The sequence below is a fragment of the Mastacembelus armatus genome, chromosome 8, assembly GCF_900324485.2.
Source record: "Mastacembelus armatus chromosome 8, fMasArm1.2, whole genome shotgun sequence".
NCBI lineage: Eukaryota > Metazoa > Chordata > Actinopteri > Synbranchiformes > Mastacembelidae > Mastacembelus > Mastacembelus armatus.
In genome coordinates this window covers 23,155,689-23,181,923 of record NC_046640.1, presented here as the reverse complement: position 1 = coordinate 23,181,923, position 26,235 = coordinate 23,155,689, and the positions used below count along the sequence as shown (strand labels likewise).

Sequence of the window (26,235 nt, the reverse complement as noted above, 5' to 3'; positions counted from 1 at the left end):
CCCATACTTGATCTTTCCCCATCCCAACTACTTCTACATGACCCAACCCTAACCTGCACCCCATCCTAACCCAAATCCTAACCCTGTACCTCTCCTATCCCTAAACCTAACCCCTCCGCCCCTAACCCTAACCCAAAACTGACCTGCACCCCATCCCAGCCCTACCCTTAAACCTACCTGAACCCTACCCTGACCAATAGCTCTCCCTGACCCTAATCTACACCACTTTAATTTGCTACCCTACCCCACCCCCATCCCATCCCAACTTGTCCTTTTTACTTAAGTGGGGAGTGAGGTGACAGTGGGCAGACCCCTGAGGCCAGTGCACAGAAGTCACAAAGTGACAACTAAACAAACCTAACCCCTAACCCTAACCTTGGGGAGTAGAGAAAAATGTTACTACCACTGATAACAGTAATAATAATAATAATAATAATGACCCAGTGTCATAACAGTCTTAACGGAGCATACTAATTATATATAAATCAGCACTTTTACCACAAATCCTGTCCACATTCTTCAGACTATTTTCCAAACTATAAACCAGTCTCCAGGTTGATGCATGTCCTTTCAAGAAGTTGTTTCAATGTATTTCATCCAAACAGCCTCATTTACACATTCAATTTACAGTGTATTGCTCAGGACAGTACGCTTCAGATATACTAATTTAGTGATGAAAAACATTAAAGCTGTCTATATGAAGCCAGATTGTTAGCTGAATAAGTGACTTGAAACAAGAATGAAAGCTGATATTGAAAATAGAAGATGAGGTGAACATACATTTTTCTTGAATTCTGGACCATGGATGCGTGTAGTTTCTGACAAAATTTTTTCAAGAATAAAACCTTCATTGATTAAAAGTTTTTGTTTTGTCTCCTACAGGTCTACCAATGCCTTCTTTACTGTGGAGCTCTGTAGGCAACATGAGCTGTGGGAATTTTAGTTGCAGTACCACCAAGAATTACTGCACCATTATCACCGCTGTGGAAGGAGATTGTCCACAAATATTAGTTTCTACGTATCTAACTCAGGCCAGTGGCATGCTGGGAAAAATTCACACAACAAGTCATACAGATGAAATTATAAAAACATTCCAATTACATAAAAATGTATGTTACGGTTAAGTCAACTGCTGTCAGTTGAAAATCTCATATCTCCATAACATACAGAATATAATGTGAACAGGCCACAAGGTTCTCACAAGACAGCAGACACACAGTCTGGCACTGTGTTGGTCCGTTTTGATTTGTTTCAGTCTGGTCAGTCCAGTTTAGTCCAGTTCTGGATGTGTCTCCATGGATACACAGTCAGTCTCTCAGCTAATCTCAGTCCATTAGGTGACCCAGTGTTTTGGTGACTTCCTGTTTCTGGACGAGGACTTGTCCTGGATTAGGATACCACCAGAGTCTGCTATGCCATGTGATGCAGAAAGAAACCACACTGAAAACACAGGAGTGTTGGAGACCTCAGCAGCAGCAAGCAGAGACAATTGGACACATGAACAGGAATGGTAAACAGGTGAACAGATCTCCAAAATGTTGTAATTGAGATAAAAGCAGAGTGGCAAAATCAGATCAGTCAATTCAGCAGGAAAGAAAAACACAGATTTATATAGATCAGCTGAACTATTGACGATCTGATTGATCAGACGCAGGATGAATTGGCAGGCTTGATAAAAGGACGTTCATCATTAAAAAAACACACCTTTAGTGCTTAGAAAAAACAGCCAGAAGGTTAATCAGTCAGTGACAGTCCATGACTACGCAGCAAGCAATCAGTACCAGTCAGTAATAGTTAGTACCCAGTCACTAACAGTCAGCAACAGTGTGATCTGAAACAGAAACTGTAATGGAAACAGGCAGTCAGTAACCGCGTCCTTACAGCAGGGTTCTCTGGCAGCACTTAGCCCAGCCTCAGTGCTCCTCAGTCATCCTCGCATTCTCAGACGGCTGGCTCTTCATGTGGGCCTTGTGGGTCTTTGCCTCGTACAGCTCTCTGGTGCTGGCTCTCCTGAAGAACCCACACTGGATAGCAGGGGTGACAACAACGCTTTACCACCAGGAGGTGATGAGATCACAAACATGAATTTATGGTGGCGAGAGGACAGAAATAACCATGTGTGGACCTTGGTCCATGGTCAATCCTAAAACTAGGGTTTATTTTGGTTTCAGATGTAAAGTTACAGCTTGGTTTACCTTCCAGAGCAGGAGGCAGATCAAAGCCAGCAGCAAGACTCCTGCCAGGACAGACATCACAATGATCCACAAGGGGGCACTGGAATCCACCTGCTGCCCAAGCTCTGGATAAATGTAGACCTCAATCTGCAGAGGAACATGGTGATTTGGAAGGAAAATTAAAACCATGGACAGATTAAAAATCAGTTCTTCTACAAACACTAAGACTTCTAAGTCTAAAAAAACAGGATTTAGTTTGTTTATGCAACTTTAGTTAGTCGGGGTTACTAACAATGCTTTAATAGTTTCTTACCTCTGTGCTCTGAAACTCCATGTTGACAGTGGGTTTGTTAGTCTGCAGCTTTAGAGTCGCCCGGCCTCGAACCAATATACCCCTCGCATCGTTGTAGTCCTAAAGACATCAGGTGACAGCCCTTTTACTTCCTGAGACATTTTTGTTTCACTAACCTGCTGCAGCAAAGTTTGAAATGGAGGACCTATTATATGTTCCCTCTAGAAATATACCATTTATAGACATTGATGTGTCTATAAACCGATTGTGGTGTTCCATGGGGCTCTTTTCTTGGTCCTTCAAAATTACATGGTAATATTCAATGTGTCAACACTCCTTAAACAGTAAGTCATGTCTCTGTGTCCACCTGATGAATCTAAGAATATTCCCTCAGTTTGAGCTCTGGATTTGGTCTTCACCACCTCCAGAGGGAAATCTCTGGTTCTTTAACTGCTAAATGCTCCACTATGTTCACCAGCTTGTCTGTGTCTGTCGTCTGTTTGCTGCTAAGCAGGTAGTGGACAGTCGCTTTTTACAGCTGCAGCTCTGAAATGAGTCATAACTAGACCAGACAGAAAAGCAAACTAGGAGCTAAAAGGGGCATGAACGCTCTCTAGAGTGGCACAAAGTACATGAACTGTTGATGTCAAATTAAAGCTGAACTGAACTGAAAAGAAAGTTTCTGTACCTCAATCATGGTGGAGTTCCATAGTCTGGCTCTGACAGTCAGAGTCGCTGATTTGTTCATGTTGATTAATGGACAAACAAATGTTTTACATCTAGCTCCGTGCACACAGTCCTGTAAGAACAAACACGTTTTTTAAATTCTTTTATACTGGTAATACTTGAATGCACACAATTTCTTACCCTTAAACCCAAATGTAAATACAAAAATCATAAAAACAAATCTAACCACAAAACAGTCAATTTGACAAAATGCCTGCACTTTGCTAAATGTCTCCACTTTCTAAAAAAAAAAAAACAATTTCTAAAATGTACTAATTTATTAGCTCTTATGTGCAATTTTATTGTGTTTGTACCAGAGTGTAGGACTTCTTATGTCCTTGCAATTGGAAGACAGGAAGAGTTTTTCTGGTCTGCTCCTTCTCCTTTGCTTTCACTTCAGCTTCCTTCAGACTCCTCTTCTCTCTCTTCTTCTCTTTCTCCTTTGACAGCTAAGCAGAAAATTATTATCATGATCATAGATATTACCACGTCATTAATTATGAAGAGGTTTCTGAGAACTCCAAGAGGTTTGGATTTTTAAAATTTAGCTTTTTGATGGTTTCTGGATAGTTTTTAACTATAAAACAGCTCTCTCCACATGCTGTGATAAATGTCCCAGCCTAAGACCTCTACTGTGAGATGAGTCCAAGGGAGGATGATGTTAGGTGGCTACCTCAAGGTTTAGAGGATTGATGATGTTGCCGGCTGGATTACAGAGAGACTCTGAGGTATCATTCACATGAATTTCTGAGAGGTACAGCAGCCACTTCCCATTGGACATTGCCAGGGGCCAATCAAACTCCACCTCGAGGTTACCTAGGCGACCCAATGGTTTCCCGATGATGTGTACCTGAAGGTCAGAGAACGCCCTGGGTTACACCTGGTCTGTTTACAATCTGAAAATGGTATGATTTAAAGCAAACCTGGAGGATGAAGAGCAGCAGACTTCCAATGTCCTCTGTCTTCTTCATGGCTGACTCACCAATAACATGACCACTGAAGAAGGCGGGCCCTGGTGGCCTGATTCTGTCAGGAAACAAATCAATTGATAAGATCATCGGGTCAAAAGTCAATATAAAACTTCTTAGGGTGAGTGAAAAAAAAAAAAACTTTGACCGCTGTGTATTAAGTAGTAGTATACTGTGTCTGTGCTTACAGAGTGAGAGATGTCTCCAGTGAATACTTCACCAACATGGAGACAGAGACCGAAGACAAATCTGACTGCTCACTGAGCCTAAGACACACAGGAGAAAGGCTAAATACGTGTCCAATACACCTCTTAAGATATGTGTCAGTGACAACTAATGTGTGTCCTACGTGGACAGGTGCAGCAGAGACTGAATCTCTCTTGTGTCCAGACTGATCTCAGATGTTTGAAATATGATCAGAACCTGAATCTGAAATAAAGAAGGATAAGAAGACAGAATAACAGATCTTGGCACTAGTAGTACTACAGTCTCAGCAGTAATGTTCTGTACCTTTTGGTTGGCTTTGAATGGGTTCCCCAGCTCGCACAGAAGAACACTGTCCTCAACAGAGCACTTTACCATTGCTGTGAAGTTACCCTGAAATACACAGGACACACTGAAGGAGTAACTGGTTCTACTCAAAACCCTGATTCTTCAAGGTAAATCTAAATGGATTTATTCATCCATCCATCATCTATACCTGCTTATTCCTAACCAGGGTCACAGGGATCTCTTTGGGTGAAAGGGCTTAGGGCAAGTCTTAAGTTAAATTGTATGCCAGTTACCCAAATGTTTTTGATTGTCAAGCCTCCTTAGTCCATTTAAATTAGACATTCATATAAAAGAAAATGTGGCATACCAAAAACAAAAAAACAGCAGCCATTCACTTCACACATGTTCCACAACCTTTTGTTCCTCTTAATCTTGTGGGAACAACTCAAAAGCCTCAGAATAAAATGACCACTTTTTCAAAGTTTATTGCCTGCCTCACCTACCCTTCTTCTTCTTTCGCTGCTCCCTCACAGATTATCGTCACAGCAGATTATCCGTCTCCATCTTTCTCTGTTTTCTGTATCTTCCACTATTACACCAACCTTGCGTATGTCCTCCTTCACTACATCCATGAAAATTCTCTTTATCCTTCCTCTTCTCTTCTTGGCTGGCAGCTCCATCCTCAGCATCCCCCACATCCCTTCTAAGTCTTCCCTCTCTCACTTTGTCTCCAAACTGTCCTACTTGCACTGGCCCTCTAATCTGTTCATTCCTAATCCTGTCCATCCTTGTCACTCCCATTGAAAATCTCAGCAACTTCAGCTCTACCACCTCCAGCTCTGCCTCCTGTCTTTATGTCAGTGCCACTGTCTCCAGTCCATACAACAGAGCTGGTCTCACTACTGTCTTGTAAACCTTCCCTTTCACTCTTGCAGATACCCTTCTGTCACAGATCACTCCAGATACTCTTCTCCACCCACTACACCCTGCCTGTACTCTCTTCTTTACTTCTCTACCACACTCCCATTACTCTGAACAATTGACCCTAAGTATCTAAACTTATCCACCTTCACCACCTGTACTCCTTGCAACTTCACAATTCCACCATGATTTCTCTCATTTATGCACATGTACTCTGTCTTGCTCCTGCTGACTTTCATTCCCCTTCTCTACAATGCATACCTCCATCTCTCCACGTTCATTTCTGCCTGCTCCCTACTTTCACTACTGATTACGTCATCCAAAAACATCAAAGTCCATGGAGACTCCTGTCTGAGGTCATCCATCAACCTGTCTATCACCACTACAACTAAGAAGGGGCTGAGAGCTGATCCTTGGTGCAAACCTACCTTCACCTTGAACTAGTCTGTCACTCCTACTGCACACCTCATCTCTGTCACACTGTCGTCATACATATTCTGTACCACTCTCACATACTTCTCTGCCACTCCAGACTTTCTCATGCAGTACCACAGCTGCTCTCTCTCTCTCTCATTGCATCTGTGGTACTTGGCAAAAAACCATAATGTTGTTCACTGACCGTCACCTCTCCTCTCAGCCTAGCTTCTACTACTCTTTCCATAGTTTCATGGTGTGGTTGGTCAACTTTATGCCTCTGTAGTTGCTACAGCTCTGTGCATCTCCCTTGTTCTTAAAAATCAGAACCAGGACACTTCTCCACTCATCAGGCATCCTCTCATCTACCCTCTCGCTCCTAAATCCTTGAACATTTATTTTCTGACAGGTCCTTTATTTTTCTATGCTAAAATATATAGTGTCCCCTAGGCTGAATATTAATCAAATGCTGTTCTGTACAGACACCCTTAGAAACCTTACTTTATTTTTTAATATCTCATTAGCAAATGACACTCTGGTCTATATCAACATTGTCTCACAATTTACCTGTTTAAAATTAGATAACAAGGAGCCTCACTTTCACTACCTTTGTTCGAACTCCAGAGTACATGAGGGATGGTGGAATGCTAACATTCAAAACAGCATTATGAGCATCCTCTGCTGGTCGGCCTGGTGACGGGGTGTTGCTGATGTTAACCTCCAGAAGCATTCGGTTAATGCTGCCATTGTAGTGCAAAACTTGAGCGCCCTTCTCCCTGGAAGCACAAATATAGAAAAATAATATAATTACAGCATCACCAGAGACAAGAAATGAGAGACAGCCCACTTTCTATGTAGATTTAAAAGGCTCATTCAAAAATGAATAAAATGCAGCAGTTGGTATTTTCTGGGGATTACAAACTAATATGTTTATGAATTCTATGTTTGAACCTTTAAGTCTCACGTCAAATCAGATGTTTTTCTGCAGTGAAATCACAAAACGTATTTCAGTACCAAAACAGGAATACACAAAGAGTCTATTAGCTTATGTTTTCTTAAAGTGGACCTCCAAACTGACATGGAGGAAGCATTCACTCACATAGTGAAGGGTTTCTGGTTTTCGTCTGTGAACTGGGCCGTCATCTGCAGGTTACTCTGGCAAAAGTTATCAGAACCACAGGACTTCTGGATATGGATCTGATAACGAAAGTCAGTGTCATTGATGGTTCTGTACATGTTTTTTTTTATTTTTATTTTGGGTTAATTTAAAGTGAAGTTTTGTTGAGATACACTGGTTATGACCTGGGTTCTGACCAGTATGCTGGTGGGTTCTAGTGTAACTTATGATTGGTCTGATTCTTGTTTTCATTTCTGAACTGGGCCAATTTCTGTCATGGATTCCAACCTAGGTTCTGGTCAGTTTCGACATGGGTTTTCATTTTTTATGACTCATTTTCTAATGGGCTTTGTTGGTTTTAACCTGGGTTCTGATGGGTCTGGGTGTCTGACTCAGGACAGGAAAGTGTTTCAGGTCTTGTAAGCCACTTTTTTTCTTTGGAAACTTCTTGTACAGAGAGACATTCAGAGAGAACACCAGAGGTTCTACTTTGTTCCGTATTGAACTCTGAAGACAAAACAGAAAGAAACAAAGAACAGAACCTCAGCAACACTTTTCATTTGAGGACCTCTTCACTTTGTCTTTAGTCTTTCAATCCTCTGATCAAAAGTCTACGCAAAAATGAACCCAGAATGTTTTTGACTGCACCAGCAGGCAAGCAGACTCTTGTTTCATCATCAATAATTTGACAATGACAATGACTTTACATCAACAGAACATGAAGCTGATTAAACCCTGATGGAAGGATTTTCTCTGCAGGCTTCAGGTCTCTGATGGTCAGTTTAAATGAAGTGTAACCAGCTGCCTCCTGAAAGGAAATAAGGCAGAAGGCAGATGGATTAATTGGAAAATTACAAGCAAGAATGTAAAGCAAAGAGGATTTAGACTTTATGGACGAGAATTTAAAAGTGTGGGGCTTTAAGTCTGGTCTGATGTGATAGATTTCTAACTATCACAAGATGAATGAGTCAACTCTGCCAACTCTGATCCTCAAAACACACAGCTGATGAGAAAACTGCAAAAAAAGCAGGGTGAATGTGGGCAGAATTGCAACCATACACTGAAAGAAATCACATGCAGATGGAATGGGACAAAGTCAGGTCAGGTCATGTAGAACAGTGAACTTTACCTGCTTGATGATTACAGTTGGATGTAGATCATCTGAAAACTCAACGTCCACTAAAGTGTGTCCAGCTACCAGGTAGTATTAGTATTTATTTCATTAAGTTGCTAAACAGTGTTTTTGGTAAATAACTGTCATATTTGTACTTTTAGGAGTTTAAATTGACTTAATTAATTAGAAATTGAAAATATACAAAGCAAAATATACAAGTTAATGAATTAATTAACCCACCCACTTCATGAGGAACTGTGGCGAATGGGAAGTTCATTCAGCCACAGACTAATTCCCCCTAAAGCCAAGACTGAAAGATTCAGGAAGTCTTTTGTGTCCACGGCCATAAGACTCTATAATTCCTTAATATAAACAATAACGTACACACACACACACACACACGCATGTACGCACACACACATACACACACGCACACAAATAAATAGTTAATTACTTTATTACTTTATGAATTACTATTAATCAATATAATTTAAATTATCTCAAATTTATTAACTGCTGTAACAACTGAATTTCCCCTTGGGGATTAATAAAGTACTTCTTCTTCTATATTGTCACATTTGCAAACTCCCCTTGGGGGATGAATAAGGTTTTTGGATAGAACTGAACTTAACATGTGAGTGATTTTCAGCCCTAAGTTTTTAGTTAGTTAATTAATTAATTTTAGTTAGTAAATTTCACTACAGTTAAAACATTTTTCTTCCACAACTAATATCTGTGAAACATCTAGGCTACAAATTATGACAAAAGTTCCTGCTTGGCAGTGGATGAACACTCCAGGATTTTTCCTGTAGTACCACACTCAGCACCAAAGCGGCTATAATGCAGCCTGCAGGGGGCACAGTGATAATCATGTGTCTCACCATGAGTCCAACACTCAGTGTTTCACACCGTTTTCTCTGCAATGACAGGTAACCGGTGTACTTGCTCTGCCCATTGTCACGGAAACAGAGGCGGGACTTGAGGCTGGTGATGTCGGCAGTGACAGTGAAGTGCACGGCTGAGTGATGAAAACACAGACCTCATTGTTAGAGTTATCACACAGGTCAACAACATTGGGTCTATGTAGAAACAGGTTTGAGATGTAGAAAATCAGAAATAACATTCACAGGTCAGACATTGCCACAGAAATACAGTAGCATAAAGTGTGCGCAGGAACAGAACAAAGAAAAATAAATAATTCTCATTAGTTTTGAACAGAATACAATGAAAAATTTTCACATTTCATTGTGACAAAATAAAGACAAAAAATAGACACAAAAATGAAGAAGATAAATTAAAATTAAAACAATTTCTTGATTTTTTAAATCTCCTACAGTTGAAGCCTATTGGGCAGTGTTAGCATTAGCATCAACAGAAGACTCATGATGCTGTCAGAGTTATGAATAGATCTGAGAATCATAGAAAATACAGCTGTTCTTAAAAGTAGTTCAATCTATTATCATTGTGAATGCCAGCTATTTTTTCCCCAGCATTTCAGTGTTGTTTGTGCTTCTGCGCTGTGTTGTCCTGAAATCTCTGTGTTAATGAAATGTGAATTTTTGCAGTAGTGTACAACCACAATCATCCACCACATTGTGTCTCCATTAGTGCAACTGCATCAATATAACCTGAAATAAAATAAATACAGCGACGCTCTGATGGCCACGTGCCATAGCAACAGCCTGACCTCATCTTTGATTGGCTCAATTACTGAGACAGAAGCAGGACATAGAGTTCCCTGAGGAACAGTGAATGGCTATCTTTGTGAGGACAATAATGCACTGCCACACCTTCAAAAGGCTGTTTGAGGATTCAGATCTGTTCAGGGTTCAGGGTACAAGTTTTGTTAAGGACCTGGGAGATGTTTTTTTCACTGAGGATCTTCACAAAAACAGAAGTATAAACGTGTGTGGGTCTCAGGCATAATACCAGTTTTGTAATGTGATTTTTTTATTCAGAGAAACACACAGAGGACACAGACACAAGGACACGGTATGATGTCATCTAATGTGTATGTGTGTGTGTGCATGTTTACAGCCTTGTCCTGTCAATTAATCAAGTCAGCCAATTACCTAAGAGTGCTCACACACGTTTCGATTTCTGTCTTTGTGAGGATTGTCACTGACAAAATGCATCTTCTGACTCTAAACTAAACCTAGTTCTGTCTTGGACCCCAAGACCAAGTCTGAGCCCTGAAACTGACCAGACAATATGTTATCACATTAACTCACATATAACCACACATAAGTCATAAAAGGTGTACAAAATATCAACCAAAAGTCATCAATTGTAGTTACAATAGTTAATCATTTATCAAAATAATTTTACGGTTTCCTTAAGATGAAAAAGTGTTAAATTTAGACTCAATTTTGTTTGTATTGTTTCCCATCCATGTCCAAGTGTAATTAGTTTCTCTTCAGAGATCAATAAAGGGATAGATTCATTGATTGTGTTGGTGTAATTGTCTCAACATAAACACACCACCTCACTGTATTGAGCTCATACTGCAACAAACAGCATGTGTTGTTCACTCACTGATGTTGTCTCTATCATTCTGCTCTTCAGTGCTGAAATTGTAGGAGAAACACACCTCCACCTGAATGCTGACACACACACACGCACACACACACGCACACACACACACACACACAGTCTGTTAGCTCACTAGCTGGCTAGCCTGTTACCAGGTCACAGGTTTGATCCTCACCAGAAGTCACAGCTCTTTGTGTCGACAACGTCGGGAGAAACTCTGAGGGTTTTATTGAGGTGGACAACTGGACGAGTTCTGCAGAATAAATCAGTCACTTGATCAATCAAATGGCTAAACATATCAATAACAGAAGATGATTATGAATGCATTTATGTGAGAATCAGATAACTGACCGATGTAAACATGTTTATTTAGTAAATGAACACTATGTGTGACATTAGGATGAAGTTAGTGGTGGTTACAGATGCACTCTTTAGTTGATAACTGATTAATTAATCAAGTCTTTTTAAGATAAAATGCCTGTATACATGTGAATTTACACTTTCTTAGTTTTCTCAGTGCATATGTCACATCAGAACATGTTTATGTCATCCTCAAGAATGAATTTACCATTTTCTGACATTTTATTCTGTAATGGAAAAATGATTTCTACTTGTATTATTAGATTTATTTGTATTCAAACATTTATCTACAGTTTGATTTACTGAGAACACAGAGGTCGTTTTTACTTTCACTTCCTCCATATTCAAGTTCTTCTGTATTTGCTCCAATTGATTATTAAGTGTTAGGACAACAATTTGGACGTCCTCATGGGCCTATTGTCAATGTCATGAGGGGTAAATATGGTGACAAAGCTGCTGCATGCTTACAAATATGGATTAATGACTATGGGTTTTCAGAAGGAGGAAATTAACCTGAAGATAAATCTGTGAATAGAAATCATTTTAATCCACAGAGAAATCAATTGATTAGTAAATACAATAACCTCAGAGAGTGAAAGATAATACAGTGATTACTTGAATAAACACATATTGATAACAAATGAGCTCAATGTAAATTAAAACAGTTCAGAATCCCTCCACAAGACCAGGGCCACAGAACAGAGGATGGAGGACCCATCGGTACTGATATGCCTCAACAAATCTGTATTTAATCACATGACAAAGCACCAAGTGAATTGGAGTAAACCAAAGGTTTTGGGGCCCTTGGGAGTACTAGTTGGTGAGCCAGTCTGATAGCTGTCAGTTTGTGTTCATCCAGTTATTCTGGTTTAGTCTGTCATTTTCAGGTCAGTTTAAGATAAGATAAGAAACTTTTATTTGTCTCACAATGGGGAAATTGCCATTTCTATTGTTCAGCTCTGTTCACTTGAACTCTTTTTTGGCCCCATAACTTGTATATTTTGCTTTGTATATTTTCAATTGCTATTTTTCTTGGTTTTGGGGAATAAAGCCCTCCTTTTTATAAAATTCACCTGTGGCTCTTTTGGTCTCTAACAGCCAGCTTTAATAGACCTATATGCACCTCTAAACTGTAAAGCTGTAAATGTTACTTTGCTAGTGTGGAAGTACAGTAACTCAGAGGTAGTAATAGGTAGGATTTACCTGAGCAGAGCAATGGTGTCATCCAGAGAACCGACCAACAGGTCTGGATATTTGTTCCCATCGATATCCTGACCTGCAGACAAAGAGTACCCAAAAGTCCTGAACCCAGGAAAGACACTGCTGCCATGGATCACCTGCACAGAGACAGAAGGGGTTGTGGTTGGATTGTGGTAATTGTAAGGATCAATTTTAGGTTCACACCATAATTGTGAGGACATTTTTGCATGGACATGTTGTCCAGATGTCACACCTTGAAAGGCTGATTCAGGTTTTATACCTGGTTTTAGGGTTCATATCAGTACCAGCTTTAAGTTCAGGTCAGAGTGAGAGGCTAGGACATGCATTACATCAGTGAGGGTCCTCAAAGATAGGAAGACCAAAATGTTTGTAAGACCTGGGTTGGTTCTGTAGAGACACCCTCCCTGCTCCCAGTCCAGATCATCACACTTCCTGTTTCATGGAAAGGAGCTCCGATGGCAAAGTCTGAAACACAACAACTCATCACTCTGCCTAGTTGTTGATTGGTAAACATGAAAATTGTGTCATCATCAGCGTAATGATGCATCCTCACCCTGGAAGCCATCTTGGTTCAGGTCTCCAGCTGCAGTGACAGCCATACCGAAGGCAGATCCTGCTGGTCCCCTCAGCACCATGTTGGGCTGAGGGTTAAACCCTCCTCTGGTGTTCATGTAGATGTAAACTGCCCCACCTGCCTCCTCCTGATGATCGAAGTAAAAAGGAGCACCCACCAGTAGGTCATTCCACCTGAAGGACAGAAGACCCAAACCTGAAGTGACATCAGGTTCTACCTAAGAGGTTTGTTTAGAATTAATTACCTAAAGCAGGTGTTTGACAGGCTGTTAAAATGTTGGTGAGTTTTAGGTTTTGATGCATCATTTATGGTTATTATTTGAAAATCTCTTGGAAGAAACCCCTACAGTGGCCGACAAGGGCATACGCGCAGCAACAGCCAAAACACATGCAAGAGAGAAAACACACGCAAGAGAGAAACGCTGCAATGGAGGTGCGCCAGGCCTGTAGGGGGACCCCGAACTGAGGAATGCTATATTTAGCTACGTTTTACAGAGGCGACATAAAAAAGGTAGGTTTTCCATTTATTTCTTTTTAAACACTTGGCCATCACGTTTTACATTAAATATTACATTATATATAAGTACAGGATTGTAAAAGATGACAGCCAAGTGTTTAAAAAGAAATAAATAAATGGAAAACGTATTTTCAGATGTCCCACCCCGCAAAAACAACCCCCCATACCCCATGTCTCCCAAAGTTGTATGACACTTTTGATCAAGTAAACAAATGTAGTAGAACATTTTTAGCATATTAGTGCACATGAGAACAATCACCAGAGGATGCTCATTCGGTTGCAATTCAAAACTATAGCTGCTGTTGGGAAAAATGTGTTATTCATTTAGCATAGCATTATGTTTGCTGATTTATTAATATTTGTGTTCAGTTTCTGCAAATAGAAAATCATGGTTTTCATTTACTTATTTAGTGTCATATATATAATTGTGTGAACTTGTATTAGTTGTAGGTATTAAAGAATGTGTTGTACAATATAGTGTGACTAGATACAGAGACTTAGGAGAAGAGGTGGTCACCCCCAGAAACCGTTGTTTTGCTAAACATGAGTTACAGGTCACACAACTGCAGAATGAGGAGTACCTAGAAACGATCAGTAAGGAATTCTTTAGATTTCACAGATGGGTGCTGTCTCATGGGATTGGCTGTGGAAAGTGCCGAGGGGTCAGGACTGGCCCTGGCTAACAAATAATGTCATGTTTTCCTTTGTTCTGCATCTCTTTCTTGCAAGGTTGGTTGCAGTTAACTGCTTGCAGACTGTGATTTTCTGACCAAGAGAGGGTCCTTGTACAAGCGTTTGGAATTTCAATTAAAACTTGTGTGTGAATGAAAAGAATTTCTCCTGTGCTAATTTCCAATAAACGAACACGCTACAAAGTGTCCATTTAGAGTTTGATATGTTCTGTTTAGACAACAGTGAAAGTGGCTGTACTGTGGTGTTGACTTGTTCAGTGGACATCAACACACTAAAGCTTATTTTTAAAAACTTAAAAATGTGACTTTAGTGTGAATTTTGTGATTCTTACCCATCATTGTTGAGGTCGGTGGTGGCCACGGAGTTACCAAAGTACGAACCAGTCTGTTCACCACGCAGTCTCTGTTTAATCACCAAGGTTTTAGACTGTTTCACCATCAACAACACAGATCCTCGAGCATCCTCTTTACAGTCCTTAGGAGCTCCTGTTTATAAATACAGAAACACTGCAATCAATACATGAATTAATGCAGCAGGAAATCACTCTCGCTGTTTAGTGGGTTAGGGTTGAACTATTTTTAGTCCATCACCTGTCACTATGGTGTCTTCATCCTCAGAGAAAAGATGGCGAGCTTGAGTGATTGAATATCCTAAGGACACACACAGACTCAGCGTTAATTGTATAAAATCATGATTTGTTCACATTCAACCAAAGTGTATCATTAAAGCAGCAGAACTGACAGTGATCAGCTGCAATTTGCAGTGAATGGATGCATAAACAACTGTCCCTGAATCACTGTGATTCTGAAGGAAACTTAAAAACAGCAGGATTCTGATTGAAGTTCTGCAGCCTCTGTCTCTTCTGGTTTCTCAGTGGATTTATGGAGGTTTATTGTAGAGGGAGAGATACTGAGATCCTCAGGAAGTGAAAGTGACTGAATCATATAAAGAGATTATTCACCTATATAAACATGTCTCTGATTCAGGTTGGGTAAGGAGCTCTTCTGCGTCACAAAGATGTCATCTGGATTCATCCAGGAGACATGGACATTTCCTACAACATCCACAGAAATTACACATCAGTGTTCAGAGCAGAAATCTTGGAGGTGAGAAGAATAAAACAGGACAGAAGAAAATCTCACCTTGCCATTCATAGCTTCCAGGTGAACCAACGATGACTTCAGTTTGAGTGATGGAGGCTGAAATCCCCATGTTACACATGGACTCACCACGGAAATCACTCTGAAAACTAAACACAGGAAACAGGAAGTGACCTGCACCACACCTGGAACTAGGACTGGTGGGCACTGAGTTTACATTTGTGTCATGTGACCTACTCGCAGGGCTCTTCTGGTTTCTGCCAGTTAATGTCATCATTGTTGTACTTCAGGTTGTTTCCACGGAGATAACACCGGCCAATCATGCTCCTGAGTTTGAGGGGTCCATAGAATTTAACAAACCGATGACCACATGCCTGGAGAGGCACAGTTTACCCACGTTAGAAATACATCTCTCTTCTTCTCTGTTATCAGACAATTGTGTTTCTCAAGCAGATGGGGGAATCCGTGAGCAAAAGTTACATAGTGTTTCTTTAACAACAAGACCTACAAGAGATTTAAAAAATGAGTAAAATCGGTTTACCAGCTAATGACAACACAGACTTACCAGGACCCTCCCTCCAGGTCGGCCCTGGCTGGCTACTGAGACACCCAGCCACATGTCTTCAATCAGGTTCTCAGAGAGGTTCACATCTGAAACAATAGCAGTACCTTTGATGAGCCTTTTCCTTGCAGCAGTAGTTTCATGACTTTTCTTTGCTTTAAGAGCATCATGTTAAAAATGATGCCCTCTAATTGGCCGTTGCCATGGTTCACTCAGGATGAAGCTTTATTGTGTCTGAGCATATTTGCCAGAAAGCAGATAAAAGCTCTGAAACAGATGGCACTACCAATAGTGCACCAGGAGACAGATAACATCAGGCAGAAACACAATGCCAGATGCAGGTTATTTCCTCCTATCTGGACTCCCAGGTGTAACCTAGGGTACATTCTGCTGTAGGTCACAGATAAAGTCCATTACATGTGTCCAGTGCTGCACAAGCGCCACAGGACTGAACTAAACCTAACCTATTTAACTGTAGCAAGACTAGAAACATTCATCCATAATATTATATTACAGAAAAACAATGTCATAAGTTTTGGTCTAAAATCCTCATCTTTAATGTAACAGTCTCCTATATTATACACACATCATTTGTATGCTACAAATGACAAACAGCTGGAAAATCAGTTATAAACTTGAGGTCTGATGATTTAACTGTGGGCAGACCTTTCATACATGCATCGGGAGGCTTCCCTGTACCAACATGGCGGCTGTGCTGATGCAGTTTAAACTGAAAGTTTTTTTTACTGTGTTTTAAGAAATAAAACAAACAGTGCAGAAAACTGTATCTTTAAATTAAGATGAACCTCACCTGGATCTATGAGCTTCATCCTGCTGCAGTCTGATTGGTCAGCAGTGATCGGGCAGCTGTACACTCCTCCTGTTCGATTGGCTGGAACATTAGGCTCTGCCTTTTCCCTGGGAGCTCCAACCAATAGCCTGTCATGATGAGGCAGGTGAGAGGTTCTGATATCTGCAGAACAAAGTACTACATCCTGGCGAACCTTCAAGGTTCCCTGGTATCTCAAAGGACAACTGTGTATCAAGGTTTTCTTGGAACTAATTTAAGGACACCAGGAATTCCTTGAAAGAACACCACATGTCCTGGAGGGACATTCTAGGACTCTCAAAGGAGGAGCACATTCAAGCACCCATAAGTCTTTCAAGGGGCCCTGGGATGTTCTGGAAATCATGGTCCTTTTCTCAGTGTCATGTTTGTTCATTTGAGTTATGTTTGTTTTACTTTGTTGTCAATACTATAATAAATAAGGCACATATTTCGTACATGTAGTTCTAATGCATTCCCTAGACCCTTACCCTAACCGTTACTATCAGAACTAAATGTCCTCAGTCCTCACCCTGAATTTACTGAAAACCAGTGTTGTCTCCACCCCCTCACCTGTGTGTCTGAGCTGACTGAGACACAGAGTGACTGATGGACATTAGCTGCTGCCATTAAACCACCACAGAAGAAGAGGAGCTGATTAACAGATGGAAACTATGTGGAAATGTGGACATGATTAAATCTGACATTTCTGTTAGTTTCATTGTTCACATGAGGAAGATCAGTCTCATCACTCCACATACACACCTGGTCTATGAGTCACATGATTCATGTATGTCAGCATTTATTCACACTGATGTTGAATCTGGAAAATGTAAAAAAAAAAAAAAAAAAAAAAATCCCACACACAACAGGTGGGTGGAAGCTACAGACTTTACCATCACTTGAACACATCTCATAAACACCCTGGAGGTCTTCTGGAACATTCTCAAGAGCTCAGAACCAGGTACGTCAGCCCCTCAAGTTTTTGCACTTAAAACCTCATAATGGCACCTCCAACTTTTCCAGGGTTCCTGCTAAAGACACCTAAAACTATCTCAGACTCTCCTTGGTCCAGGACAAAAGGGACTCATGTCACACAGAACTTGGGTCGATTCAGTCATAGAAGACCAATAAAAAGGACCTCTTGACACCTTCTCACTCTTGGTTATTGATCAAGGTGAGTTGTGTCTGATGGGTCTCTAGGCCAATCAGATGACAGTGACCTCTGGACCCCTGTGTATATCTGTGTGGTCCTTTAGCAGCCCTTCCAATCAGCAGTCATAAAAGTTGCCATGGTGACCATGGAGATGGACAGATGGTGACCCCTGAATGACTTCACTGCTGTGTCCAATGAGGCTCCTCTAAGGAAAACCAGTCCCGAGTCATAGCTCAGTGAAATATGAACACAGACATGAAGCACATGTGATTCGGTGTGCCTATCACTTCCTAAGGATCTCATTAGCTGTGTCCCAATTCAGGAGCCGCATCCCTCGAATGCTGCATTTGAAGGTCATTTGACTAACTGTTATGACAAGTCTGGTCCATTTCAAAGACTCCTTAAAATGCATACGACAAATGCAGCCTTCTTTTCCCAGGAAATTAAGTCATCATCTGATGTATCCTTTGCAGCCCAACATATCCCAAAATTTTTCGTGAATGGTGACAAAAAAAAAATGAACATAACGGAGTGGCGAAGCAATCAAAGTGAAAATATAATTATCCAAATTAAAAACAAATGAGTTTTTCAGGACCAGGCCCATTGGTCCACTGGTCCACACTCTGCACAAAATCAGTACTTCGTGATTTTTCTTTAGCAGCTCCATCAGGACAATATTTGTATGCTGTACTCCCCTGATATAATATTCTAGGACTAGCAGAGCAGCTCCTGGAATGTCCTCATGCAACCTCAGCTGGAGGACTTTCAGACAGGTGAGAGGTGAGATGTTGTAATGGGATCGTTTTCTAATCCTCAAGGACCCAAACAAGTTAAATAAATGACACTGAAACTTCAAAACTTCACTTAGGAGGCTTGAATATCCATCAGAGTTTCAAGTACTTTCACGTCTTTGTGTTTATAATCCTTGGCCCTTCCTCAGTGACTCCTTGATCCTCTTTAACGGCCCTCCTGCTGTACATGATCGGAAAAATGAATCCAGACTCATTATTGCACTGCAGGGCATCCACATGACCCAGGTTGTATGTAACTGTTGCATATTTTGAATTTACAAATCACATGAAACACATTATTACACTACAGATCACGCAGTCACATGTCTGTGCTTCCATCTTTGTGAGGCAGACAGAGATAGACAGACACAGACAGGCAGACAGACAGACAGAGTTAGAGACAGACAGGGACTCAGACAGAGATAGACAGAGACACAGACAGGGAGAGATAGACAGAGACACAGACAGGCAGAGATAGACAGAGATAGACAGAGACAGACAGGCAGAGATAGACGGAGACAGGCAGTCAGACAGGCAGGCAGTCAGACAGACAGAGAGACAGACAGTGAGACAGACAGATAATCAGGCAGTTTACTTATACTCACAAGTAAGTGTCTGTCTTCAGGTCTTGGTGCAGAGCGACAGACAGTCCAAAGAGACTCCCATCTCCGCCCATCTTCAGCAACGGAAACGTTGTGTCGAGGTTAAAGGCCACGTACATGCCAATACACATACTCAGTAACGCACACACAACTGTTGCCATGGAGACACACCTGAGATAACAATACCAAAATGTAACACTATAAGGCAGGTAGGAAGCAATACCTGTATAATAGCTAAGTGTTCTCACCCAAAAAACAAACAAACAAACAAAAAAATATGTAAGCAGGTGTTTGTCTAATACCCGTCTCTGTGTTCACATGATCTATTCATTCTTTCCTAAGGAGCACCACAGGGAGCAACATTGGGCCCTCTGAATAATGTCTAATCACAGACTGAGTCTATGCAGACAACACTGTGTTTTATTGATTGGCCTCTTTGGCTCTGACTCAGCTTGGTTCTGATCTGGTTCAGTCTCACTTCTGTACTAAATGTTGGGGCCTTACTGATACTGTGAATCCAAACCCAAAGTTTTTACACTCAGCACCTTAGAAAGGTAAGTGTTTGACACAGTACCAGCAGCAATGTGTAATTCTCAGGTAATAATGAGGCATTAAATTATTCACGTCACTGACAAATTAACCATTTCTGGCTGAGGATTACAGAAACCATCTTCTGCTTCAACAGAAAGAAAAGATTACTTTCAACAGTTTCTCTTCAGCTGCTTGCTGCATTTTTTAAAAGTATTTTACATGGTAATATTCACATTTATACCGGTTTACAATGGTTCTAATAAAACATTAATTCCATTTAATTTAATGGTAATAAAAAAAAAAAATCAGTTAAATGTTATTTTGGTGGATAATCACAAATTGATTGTACTACTGATTGTACTTTCAAAGTTCTTTGCTGACATTTATATAAGATAAACTATTAAAAGTACTAGATTTAGTTTTTAATGCAAAGGTTTTTCTTCATGGTAATATAAACATTTACCATTGCCTTTGTTTTTGACAGTAAGTACCGATACTGCCTTTCAATCTCATAGTATTTTGCACACGGTGGTACTTCTACTGCAGTAAACCACTAGAACAGTTTTTTCAACAGATTCTGATGAAATCTAATTTATTGACATTAACTTGTTTGATCAATGTCTTTTGGAAATAATCTGCTCTTTGAAGGGAGAAGTTTCAAACCTGTTTCACTGCAGCTGCTGTTTGCTCTTGAATGAGGTCAGATCCTCGTCCTCCACAGGTTGTTGCTTCGATTCCCACTCTGTCCGACTTCTCCTCTGTCTGGACACGCTCTGCTGCCTCTTGGTCTTCCTCAGCAATATGTTGCTCCACCTCCCTCTCTCTCTCATTCGTCAGTCACCCTCCCCCCCCCGAAATGAAATCATGTGTCCGTGTGTGTGTGTGCGTCTGTGTTAACCTGCCCACACACACGCACACACATGCACGCACGCACGCACACGCACACACACGGACACAAGCCATAAATGGATTTGGGCGTGCGAGGGCACCTTGATTGTCTCTCTTCCATCTGTTTTTGTGTGTGTGTGACACAGAGAGGGAATGTTTTGTTAACCTTATGAGGTCTGACTGTGCACATTCAAACATACACACAGACACGGATGGATCACTGAATGGACCTGCCAAACACAGACACAAGGGCCCAAATGGTCAGGGGACCACAGAACCCTGGAGGGACTGATGAAAGTCAAACACTTGGCAGCAAAATGAAACAAAATGTGAAATAGTTTTTGCGAAATTATACAAAAACAAAACAAACAAACAAAAAAAAAGAATATGCCACAGAAAAATGATTATGCAATGACAAAATGAAAGACAAAACAAATAAAATATTTGACTTCAAAGAGGTGTAAAATTGATAAAAACAGAAAAAAAAATGCAAACTGACTACAAGTCGTGTGGTTGCTCAATGACTGATTCTTGTTTTGATCAGTAAATGAGAGGTGGAGGCCTTTTACATGGGTGCCCATTGTTTTCTGACCAGTACACACACATACACGCATTCAGGGCTTATTTCAACTTCCTGTCTTTGTGATCACTTCCTCGGTCTAATTCTTCTCGTTTTCCAACCAGAAACTTATGTTCACACGACTGCATGTCTATACTTGGAGAGACAATTCCTGCAAACCTAAAGTTTAACCCTTTAAAATTTCATAATTTTTTAATGTCTGGGATTAATGGGATCATTAAGTTTTTAAAATTTTGAATTTATCTAAATGACTGGGTGCTGGAATGACAAGCTATGAGCATAAGTGAAAATCATATTCTACGAAGTTAATGGAATGAAGGGACATTTTACAGCTTTACACTAGACAGATTTCTATAAAGTTTTAAATCGATCTTGGTGTGAGTATTTTAAGTCTTTAAATGACTTAGAGAGATACATATATATATATATACACACAGATATAGATATTTATTTATATGCCTGGTGGTGACAAAGCTTGTGTAGGTTTAGCCATAACATGTAAACTGATCGTCACAGATTCTTAAACACAAAATTAAAGCATGTTTATGGAGGCTTGCTCCAAAGACAGGAGCAGACAGAAAGTCCTGTGTCCCATAAAGAGACCTCACAAACACAGACATACAAGCTCACACACTGTCTACATGCAGCTGTGTGGCATCTTTGAGATGAAAAATATTTCTGACACATGCACGGGTTATTTGATGGTGCTGTGGTCACGTGTGCAATAACTAGTTCCAAAGAGTGATCAAAAGGCTTCATGCGCTGTTTAAACAGCTGCACTCGTACCCACCACAGACACCTGACCTGCAGTACAATCTGCACCAGCGACACAGGAAGTGACCTACACTGAAAATGTGCTTCACACCAACTTAAAACCACCTCTTGACTTAAATGAGTTCCTTATTCTGTTTGTCTTGTTGTTTGTTTGACGCTGAAAATTTCAAATCCATCCATCCATCATCTGTACCCCCTTAGTCCTAACCAGGGTCCCAGGGAACAGCTGGAGCCTATCCCAGCTCTCTTTGGGTGAAAGACAGGGGTCCACCCTGGACAGGTCCCCAGTCCATCACAGGGCCACATAGGGACAAACAACCTCACACACTCACACTCACTCCTATGGGCAATTTAGAGTCACCAATCAACCTGACATACATGTTTTTGGACTGTGGGAGGAAACCAGAGTACCTGGAGAAAACCCATACAAATCACATATTTGTGCGCTATTTTTATTAATGTTATTACCACTGTATAAAAAGGAAGGTGCTGATCGTGCGATAAGGGAGATTATTATGTACTGGAACAAGGACATAGTGAAGGCAAAGGAAAGACAACAAATACAAAATATTACATTTATGTAATTTTCTAACTGAAAAAACTGACTGTATTGGTCTAAACACACGTACTGTTACTGCACTAAGTTAAACTCAATGACAGCGTTGACTGGTCCTGAATTCTGTGTGTGTATAATTACATCTTGGCAGCCACAACCAAGTTTTATATTAATTTAAGAGGATGGGGCAGTGCAAACTCAATCAAAAACAGTGGATGATGAGCAGCTCACTAAAAAAAGTGATGAAATTTGCAGGTGCTGTGTTGTTTGTTTCCAATGATCAGCTTTTCCCAGGTCCTGGCAGAATTTCAGTACACTGGGTCACAAGGTCTCATCTTTGCAACAAGTCCAACTTAAGTCCAAGTCTCTTGTTAGAAAAGTAAGTGGTACTAACAAGGAAGAGCTGGATGAACATCTTACAACTAATTAGGTTAATTGGCAACAGATCAGCAACATGATTGGTTATAAAAAGAGAATCTTAGAGAATCAGAATCTCTCAGAAGTAAAGATGGGCAGAGGTTCACCAATCTGTGAAAAGCTGCATCTACAATATTTAACAATTTCAGAATAATGTTCCTCAATGTGAAATTGCAAAGACTTTATATATATCATCTACATTACATAATATCACCAAAAGATTCTGAGAATCTGGGGACAGGGACAAGGCTGAAACAATATTGAATGCTTGTGATATTAGGGCCCTCAGATGGCACTGCATTAAAAACAGGCATGAGTCTGTGATGGACATCACTACATGGGCTCAGGAATACTTCAAAAATGTTATATATGTTATATAAATACTTCACTGTTTGTGCCATCCAAAAAAGGAAGTTATAACTTTATCATGCAAAGAAGAAGACATATATAAATATGATATAGAAACACTGCCATGTTCTCTGGGCCAAAGCTGATGTAAAATGGTTTGGGGCAAAGAGGAAAACTGTTCTGTGGTCAGACGAATCAAAATTTGACCTTCTTTCCAGCAACCATTGGCGGTACGTCCTCTGGATTAAAGGAGTGGGACCTCCTGACTTGTTATCAGCACTCAGTTCAAAAGCATCTCTGATGGTGTACATTAGTGCCTATGGAATAGGCAGCTTGCACATCTGGCACCATCATTCCTGAAAGATATATCGAGATTATAGAGCAGTATATGCTCCTATATAGACAATGTGTCTTTCAAGGAAGGTCTTACATATTTCTGCAGGAAAAAGCTAAACCACATACTGCATCTATGACAGCAGCATGAATTCGCAGTAGAAGAGTCTCGCCTGCAGTCCAGACCTTGACCACATCTTGAAACAAAAAACACAAGACCACCAAGGATGTGGAGCAGTTAATGCTCCTCCAAGAACCATAGTGATCCATCCATCCATTCATCCATTTTCTATACCCGCTTTTCCTGAATCAGGGTCACGGGGATCTGCTGGAGCCTATCCCAGCTCTCTTTGGGTGAAAGGCAGGGGTCCACCCTGGACAGGCCACCAGTCCATCACAGGGCCACATAGAGACACAAAGACAGACAACCTCACACACTCACACTCACTCCTATGGGCAATTTAGAGTCACCAATCAACCTGACATACATGTTTTTGGACTGTGGGAGGAAACCAGAGTACCTGGAGAAAACCCACGCAAGCACAGGGAATACATGCAAACTCCACACAGAAAGGCCCCTGATGGGTTTCAAACCAGGAACCTTCTTTGTTAGAATAAGGGCATTGTAAATTGCTAACTGTGTTATGAGAATTGTCATTTTGCAGACAGATTTATGTAAAGGGTGTAACCAGGCATGTCATAGTTGAGGAAACCCAGGTTTTCTGTGCAAATCACCAAGACATGTAAATGTATGGATGTGAACTCTGTATGAACTTTGAAGTCAACCTATGTTTCAACTTTCCCCTGTTGTGTAAAGTGAGACGGTGCCTGGAACCCATGTAACCACCTCCAGATATAAATTAAAGTGTTCTGAGCGGGCTCGGGGCTGCAGCCGGAGATAGCAACAAGTTTGTATCTCCTAACAGTCACGAGCTCAACCTAGAACAAAGAAAAGAAAGTCTCTGTTTAAATGTTTGATTAGAACCAACATTTATTGGTGTTTCCGCCCGGTTTCCAATACAGCATCAACGGTGAAGAGGAGGACGAGGACGCTGGAAAACTGCGCGCAGTCGGTCCCATAGGGGACCGAGGAAAATCCACCCTCGTGAATTCGACGGGAGGTCGGTGTCTACTCGCCTGAAAAGATCCTCTTCACTTCTGCTGCTTGACGGAAGCCGGACAAGAGACGTTTCTGCAGAAATAGGTGAGCTGCGTTGACTTCTATGTCTGGGACATAGCAGTGTCTGGGACACTAGAAAGCAGCTGCAGAGTTCGTCAGGGACGAAACCTATGTCAGGGACATAGCAGTGTCAGGGACACTAGAAAGCAGCTGTAAGTTCGTCAGGGACGAAACCTATGTCAGGGACATAGTAGTGTCAGGGACACTTGAAAAGTAAAAGCGCTATTCGTCAGGGACGAAAAGAAAGTATCAGGGATACTGAAACACGTGTGAGTGAATGAGAGCGTGTGAGTGAATGAGAGCGTGTGACTGATGGTAGTTGACGGACTATTGTCGGCTGAATAGAGCAGTGTCACTACCTATTAAAACTGTGTATTTTGTTGGGCACAAGTAAAAATTGAGAAGTTGAGTGTGGTGGACGGCTGTATCCGCAGGTAATTAGTACCTGTAGAAGCTTGATACAGTGGACGATCCCCGCGCTGTTGTGACTGATCGTTTGCTTGTGCCAAAGTTGCAACTATGGGAAAGGGGAACAGTAAACCCCAATTAATAGGGGATCCTAAATTTATGAACACTTATTCTCCCGGATCAGCGAGATATTTAGGAGAATGGAAGAAAAAGTATGAGTTTCCTGGAAAATTGGAAACCTGCGCATGCGATAAATTGGTAACTCAGTTAAAAGCAGAAATGGCCATAGTAGAACCTAGGAAAATTGATAAATTTAAATTGCAGCTCATTGAGGCAGTAAAGTGGCAAGAGCAAGCTGAGAAGAGAAGGCAGAAGAGAAGAGATAAAAAGTCCCTCATAGCAGCCCTCCAAGAGGATCCAGCTGATTTTGTAGGGCGTCCACAAGCATTAATTCAACAAGAAGAAGCAGCGGCTGCTGCTGCCGCACCTGTGATGGGGGCAGCAAGGACAGCAGCGGCCCCGCCTCCTACGGCTGGACCTGCTCTAATCAGTCCTAGTCACACTAGATCAGGAAATCTGTATGGTCCTTTAAGTGATGAGGTCCAAGGACTGGCAGAGGCCATGTTAAAATTAAGTCCGTTTAGGGACCTCCAGGGCGATGGGTCAAGGATGGGGCCCCGTCCTGATCCGCCGCCCTGGCCACCATTGACTGACCCAGCCAGCATCTTTCCAGCCATAGAGGTGCCTAACCCTCATTTTGGAGTAGGGAATGATAATAGGCCCCTTCTCCTGGTAAGGAGACCGTGGTCTTGTAAGGAGCTAGAGGATGCAGTAAAAGGGCTAGGGGACCCCTTCGCTAATGTTCGTCAATGGATTGTAAATCTGCAACAACTTAGACAAACTTACAATTTGGACGGGCAGGAGATTGACTCAGTGTGCAGGAAAGCTTTAGGACACAGATATGGAGGAGTGAGGGGAGGATATACAGGGCGGACTCCAGGGGGGGAGGTTTTGGCCCCCGGAGACCCAGTCTTAGACAACCAAGTTGCATTACTGACAGATAGAGTAA

General features: G+C 41.2%; 1 protein-coding gene across 2 annotated transcripts; it reads right to left on the bottom strand.

The window, feature by feature from the left end:
• Window positions 1–565: 565 nt before the first annotated feature.
• LOC113141616 (integrin alpha-3-like) lies at window positions 566–20,488 on the bottom strand. Of its 2 annotated transcripts, none has more exons than XM_026326148.1 (29): window positions 20,346–20,488; window positions 19,155–19,322; window positions 16,588–16,715; window positions 15,780–15,865; window positions 15,452–15,588; window positions 15,257–15,363; window positions 15,076–15,168; window positions 14,705–14,764; window positions 14,446–14,599; window positions 12,885–13,078; window positions 12,708–12,796; window positions 12,314–12,447; window positions 10,926–11,003; window positions 10,754–10,821; window positions 9,100–9,236; window positions 7,468–7,611; window positions 7,087–7,184; window positions 6,595–6,763; window positions 4,671–4,757; window positions 4,510–4,589; window positions 4,349–4,426; window positions 4,116–4,218; window positions 3,866–4,042; window positions 3,507–3,641; window positions 3,155–3,265; window positions 2,488–2,586; window positions 2,196–2,321; window positions 1,882–2,024; window positions 566–1,440 (listed from the first exon to the last, which is right to left on the bottom strand). In XM_026326148.1, exons 2-28 carry the CDS (start codon window positions 19,310–19,312, stop codon window positions 1,914–1,916), a joined length of 3,141 nt encoding a protein of 1,046 aa, XP_026181933.1. In that variant the 5' UTR covers window positions 19,313–19,322; window positions 20,346–20,488; the 3' UTR covers window positions 566–1,440; window positions 1,882–1,913. The 2 variants fall into 2 exon arrangements, with proteins under 2 accessions (XP_026181933.1, XP_026181934.1); XM_026326149.1 differs by lacking the exon at window positions 20,346–20,488 and adding an exon at window positions 17,368–17,425 and having other exon boundaries at window positions 19,155–19,284.
• Between the last annotated feature and the right edge of the window lie 5,747 nt (window positions 20,489–26,235).

Coding starts and splice junctions, on each gene's coding strand:
- LOC113141616 (XM_026326148.1), bottom strand. CDS start 19,312: ATGGCAACAGTTGTGTGTGCGTTACTGAGTATGTGTATTGGCATGTAC. Junction 14,765..15,075: donor TCAGAGACATGTTTATATAG/GTGAATAATCTC, acceptor GTGTGTCCTTAG/GATATTCAATCACTCAAGCT. Junction 6,764..7,086: donor AACCAGAAACCCTTCACTAT/GTGAGTGAATGC, acceptor TTGTGCTTCCAG/GGAGAAGGGCGCTCAAGTTT.